We start from the raw sequence: 5,456 nt of genomic DNA, 5'->3' as shown, positions 1-5,456 counted from the left end.
TTAATTATTTTTACTTTTATTGTTCTAAATCTTCCCTCATCTGTATCATTGCTAATTACTCTCACATTTCCCAAACAATTCTAATTGCAATTCCATATTATGTCATCCAGGATGACCAAAAAAAAAAAAAGAGAGAGGGAGAGAGAGAGAGAGATTTCAGTCTCCTTTACAGAAGAGGAAAACTGTTGTGTTTGAACTGGATAAGCATACACACGTTGTGATCACTGTCATTCACAAAGTTAGATACTGAAGCTTATTAAATCTTCTATTAATAGGAACAGCACTGAAAAACACCTACAGGAAACAAAGATCAATTTCCATGTCACCGTAAAGGACGGGAGGAGCCCAGAGATGCTGTACGCCGTGCCCCCCGAGCTGGCCCGGGCCCTCACTCCTTCCAAGGCTGACTGCTCGCTCTGCAAACACAGAGTGAAGGATGGGCTCCCTTCCTGCCCGGCAGGAGAAGCTGCTGGACAGGGGCCTGGAAGGAGCGCGGCTGCAAGTCTGGCTCAGGCCCCCTCTTCCTCATTGCTCACGGCCTCCTCAGACAGGGACGGGAAGGAAATGGGACCCTCACTGTTGAGTCTAAACAAATGCTCCAGGACTTGCAGCTTGCTGGTCTCCGCGTGGGCCCGGGGCCCCCACAGGAACTCGTGGCGAGCGGGATCGCTGTTGGCCACCTGCCGGTACTCCAGGTACCCCTCCTGCACCCACGCTTTGGTGATCAGCTCCCTGGGCTCCCCGTAGATGAAGTGCTCCCTCCCAGGATACACCCCCATGACACCGAGTGCTCCCCACACCTCTTCCTCAGGCACCCCCCCTCCCCCCAGGACGATGACACCCAGAAGTATCACCAGGAGGCCGTTCTTGGGCATGCTCTGCTCACCACCCTGCATCCCATCACAGGTGAGGCCCAGGGTGGGGACCAGGATGTACAAGTGCTCCTTGGGGTCCACCTCCTTCACATCCACCCCAAAGACCAGCTGCATGCACTCAGAGGCCTGGCTGAAGACCGCAGGGAAGTGGTCCTGGTATTCTCTGAGGATACTCAGCATTTCTGCCCTGGTGGTCGGCTGCTTCCGGTGATACTTGAGGAGCAGGAAGCTCACCAGGTCAGCCATCATTGAAAGCTCTGCACCTTGGCGCAGGGACTCGGCACCGGCAGAGTAGGAAGAGGAGACTGAGGAGGAGCAGGGGTACCGGGGGGATGCGGCCCCCTCCTGCTCAGCCTCCAGCTGCTGCACATCCACCAGGCCCTGGGCGTCTCTTGGGTCCTGAAGGTCTTCCACAGCCTGGCGGAGCTCACTCATCTGAACCAGGGACATAATGACAGGTGTTGGCAGCTGACAGGAGTCTGGGCAGCGGTGACAGGTGGGGACCCAGTGGCCTTGTGGGAGGACAAGCTTATCGACCTTCCCAGGGTTTCTAGGGCTGAACGAGGTTTACTTTGGTGTCCCATCTTTGTTGTGGGCGTGCGGGTCCCCTCACCCTTCCCTCGGGCCCTCACCTTGACTCCTGGGAGGACCCGGGACTCTTCTCTCTGTCGCCAAGGCGTGGTTCCTTCAGATAGGATCTGACCCGTCCTCTCACACCAAGGTCCTCACCTCCCTGAAAGCCGGGAGAGAAAGGAGAGGAGGCCCCTTCCCTGCTGTGATTCAGGACAAGGATACCTCTGGTCATTGACTTTGGTTTCTGTGCACAGTTCCTTGTTCACAGCTCCCAAAGCCCTTGGGATGTCCTCAGTGTTGAGAGTGATGAATGTGCTGTTTTTGTTTTTCATGTCAATGAGATGTGTTTGCAAAGCACCTAAAATGGGGCTGGTTGCCAGAAGAGCCAATCATGTGATTAAAAGTTTGGATCTTTTGGCCCCTCCCCAGCACCACCAGGGAGGGGAGAAAGGCTGGAGATTTGAGTTCAATTGCCAATGGCCAATGGTTTAACCAATCGTGCTTATGTAATGAAGCCTCCGTCAAACCCCAAGAGGATGGGTTTGGAGAGCTTCTGGGTTGGTGAGCAGGTAGAGAGCTGGGGCAAGTGGCACTGTCTGAGAGAGCGGGGAAGTCGGCCCCGCTCCCGCACACCTTGGCCCTAGCACCTCTTCCATCTGGCTCTTCGTGACTCATGCCCTTTATGTTCAGCTGGTGATCTAGGAAGTAATACGTTTGTCAGAGACCTGTGAGCCACTCTAGCAAATCAACCAAACCTGAGGAGGAGGGCGTGGCAACCTCTGGAGGTCTTTCAGAAGGACACGTCTTTCAGAAGGACAAGTAACAGCCTCGACTTGTCACCAGCGGTGGAAACCCAAGGAGGAGGGAGTTGGAATCCCCAACCTACAGCTGGCCATTTAGCAGCACAGGGAAGAACCTTGCCTTGCGGTGGGCTTCTGAAGTGGTGGGGGGAGGGCAGTCTTGGAGGACTGAGCCTGAACCAGAGGGTCTGATGCCATCTCTGGCTAGACGGTGTCAGAACGCAGTTGAATTCTTGAACACTCTGCTGCTGTCTGAGAACTGTTGTTGGTCCGGGGAACCTCTCCCCTACGTGGAAACTGGTCCCAGGATCCATTTACACAACATCCACCCCCAGCCCCCCGAAAAAACCAGAAGCACTGGCAGCGGGGATCGGCCCCTCTGCCCTGGGCGGAGGTGCCCTCAGTGCCTGGAGGCCATGCATCTCACTCCCGCCAGGGCCTGCTCTTCCCCCCTGCCCCCACCTGGGATGACGAGTTGACATCTGCCCGTCAGACCCAGACCTCAACTCCCTGAAGACTCCCACCTTCCCACCCAGGATGGAAGTGAGCACGGCACTTAGGGCCACCACTGACTGTTCCTTCCAGGGCTGGGAACACGGGTCAGCTGGACCCGGTGGGGTCCTTCCTCTCCTGAGATGGCGGGGTACATTTGGTCCTCACGGAGAGTCCTTGCCTTGACACGTGGGATATCCTAGGACCGCTCCCTCTGCTGGCCTGATGCTTCCCCTCAGACCAAGGTCCTCACACCCTGAGATACCCCACCCCCAACCACGTGACGGAAGTGATGGCAGGCCCCATCCGGCCAGACCTGACTGGGGACTCCTAGGGCTGAAACAGCTCAAGCCGGACACTGTAAGTTCCCATCTCTTTTGGGGTGAGGGTCTCCTCATGCCCTGCATCCACCCAAAGGGTCCTTTTCCTGAGCCCTGGCACATCCTGTGAGTCCTTCTGCTGCTGACCGGTTGTGGCTCCTTCTGCCAACCTCAGAACTAGGTCTGAATTCCCTGAGAGCCTGGGGCAGAGGTGAGGGGGCAGCACCATTGGCCACTCCTGCCCAGGGACTTCAGGGATGACAGGGGGCAGGGCCGGATTCTGTGGGCTCGCTCTCTACTCTCAGTATCAAGACATTCACATTTACGCCCAGCAAGTCCTGGAACCCTCCCCTCCGCTAACATGAGGTTGTCCCCTGCAGGCCGACACCACCATCGCACTGAGTTTGAGGATAAAGTGGGGAGGTGATGCCTCCTGACTTACACCCGGGCCTCCCAGGAAGGACCAGAGGAGCAAGTTTCTGTTGAGGCCCCCTCTACCTGGGGAGGGGGTCTGCCCAGTCCTACTGGGGGTTCCGGGGAGACCACCCTCTGCACATCTGAGCCACACTCCTCAGACCAGGGACTTCACCTCCCAAGGACCTCTGAGTAAGAGGTCAGAAAACATCTCACCTGGTCACCCTGCTCTGGGGCCTCCAAGACCCAGCACAAGGGCAAAGGCTCCCTCACGGTCCTCACATTGCCCCCTGGTAATTTAGGATTCTGTCCTCTGCCCATCTGACGCCCCGCCCCTCATACCAGGAGCCCTGTCCCTCTGAGACCGGGATGTCAGGAAATGCTGCCTTTGGTCATCCTGCCCTATAGCCCCCCATGGCCGACTCTGTTCCGGGGTGCAGGGTCTCTTGGTCCTCCCTCAGGGTCCTCACCTTGACTACCAGGGGGACCGGGGATACCCTGCTCTGCATACCTGAGGTCCCCCCTCCTTATATTAAGGCCCCAGTCTCTCTGAGACCCGGATGGGGAAGTCGAGACACCAAAGAGCAACGTGTGCTCATCTCGCCCTGGGGCCTCCCAGGGATAAAAGCAGGGGCAGGATCGGTTCGGCGGGTCCCCACTGATCTGGGGTCTCTGGTTCCCTCAGTCCTCCCTCAGGATCCTCACCGTGACGCCAGGCAGGAACGGGGATTCCCACCTCAGCCCATCTGAGGCCCCGCCCCTCAAACCTGGGCCCCATTCCCTCTGAGACGCGGATGTCAGGAAATGTGCCTGTGGTCATGCCACCCTATGATCTCCCAGGAACGACTCTGTACTGGGGTCCAGGGTCCCGCAGTCCTCCCTCACAGTCCTTGCTCACTGTCCTGACAGGCCCTCCGCCCTGCGTTTCCCAAGCTGAGGCTTCGCTCCCCACAGCAGCGCCCCAGTCCCTCCGAGGCCCGGATGCGGAAGTCCCGGCACGCTGCCGTGGGCTCGTCCGGCCTGAGGCCTCCGAGGGCTGACTGCCGGGGTAGATATCTTGGGGTCCCCTCAATTCTGGAGTCCAGGGTGTCCCCAGTCCTTCCTCAGGGTCCTCACCTCGGCGCCCGGCAGGAACTGGGATTCTCTCCTCAGCCCACCCGAGGCCCCGCCCCTCAAACCAGGTCCGCAGTCCCTCTGAGACCCGGATGTCAGGAAATGCTGCCTGAGGTGATCCGGCCCCATGACCTCCCGGGACCGACTCTGTGCTGGGGTCTCTGGTCCCCTCAGGCCTCCCTCAGGGTCCTCACCTTGACGCCCGGCAGGAACTGGGATTCTCCACTCTGCCCCCTTGAGCTCCCCCTCCTTGTACTACATCCCGACTCCGTCTGAGACCCGGATGCGGAAGTCAGGGCACGCTGCCATGTGCTCATCAGCACAGGGCCTACCAGGGCTGACTGCAGGGGTAGATAGCTTGGGGTCCCCTCTATTCTGGAGTCCAGAGTCTCCTAGATCCTCCCTCAAGGTCCTCAGATTCACTCAGGCGGCATGGAGCCTCCCTTCAGCCCACCCGAGGCCCCGCCCCTCAAACCAGGTCCGCAGTCCCTCTGAGACCCGGATGTCAGGAAATGCCGCCGGTGCTCACCCTGCCCTGTGGCCTCCAAGGTGCAACACTGTCCCGGGGTGCAGGATCCCTCCGTTCTCCCTCGGGGTCCTCACCTTGACTCAGGCGGCATGTGATCTCCCCTCTGGCCACCCGAGGCCCCGCCCCTCATCCCAGGACCCCCGTCCTTCCGAGACCCGGATGTCAGGAAGTCAGGACCCCACGAGTGCTCATCCCACCCTGGCCCTCCCAGGGCTGACAGCAGGGGCGGGGATCTGTGGGGCCCCTTCTGTCCTCCCTCAGCGTCCTCAGCTTGAGCCCCATCAGGTCCTGGGACGCCCCCTTGTTGACCCGAGCCCACACCCTCACACCAAGGCCCTCA

The 5,456-nt window shown here is 59.2% G+C and overlaps 1 protein-coding gene across 5 annotated transcripts; it reads right to left on the bottom strand.

The window, feature by feature from the left end:
- LOC140685423 (melanoma-associated antigen 10-like) lies at positions 1–5,211 on the bottom strand. 5 transcript variants are annotated; one of them, XM_072956615.1, is made up of 3 exons: positions 5,117–5,211; positions 1,508–1,648; positions 1–1,310 (listed from the first exon to the last, which is right to left on the bottom strand). In XM_072956615.1, the coding sequence occupies exon 3, from the start codon at positions 1,308–1,310 to the stop codon at positions 510–512; it is 801 nt and encodes a 266-aa protein (XP_072812716.1). In that variant the 5' UTR covers positions 1,508–1,648; positions 5,117–5,211; the 3' UTR covers positions 1–509. The 5 variants fall into 5 exon arrangements, with proteins under 5 accessions (XP_072812716.1, XP_072812715.1, XP_072812717.1 ...); XM_072956614.1 differs by lacking the exon at positions 5,117–5,211 and adding an exon at positions 4,782–5,026; XM_072956616.1 differs by lacking the exon at positions 5,117–5,211 and adding an exon at positions 4,782–5,026 and having other exon boundaries at positions 1,508–1,608.
- Between the last annotated feature and the right edge of the window lie 245 nt (positions 5,212–5,456).

This window comes from Vicugna pacos, chromosome X (assembly GCF_048564905.1).
Source record: "Vicugna pacos chromosome X, VicPac4, whole genome shotgun sequence".
NCBI lineage: Eukaryota > Metazoa > Chordata > Mammalia > Artiodactyla > Camelidae > Vicugna > Vicugna pacos.
Note: the sequence above shows the minus strand (reverse complement) of the source record. Positions and strands in the feature narration are given on the sequence as shown.

What these genes read in the sequence shown, in the direction of transcription:
- LOC140685423 (XM_072956615.1), bottom strand. Translation starts at nt 1,310, where the DNA reads ATGAGTGAGCTCCGCCAGGCTGTGGAAGACCTTCAGGACCCAAGAGAC.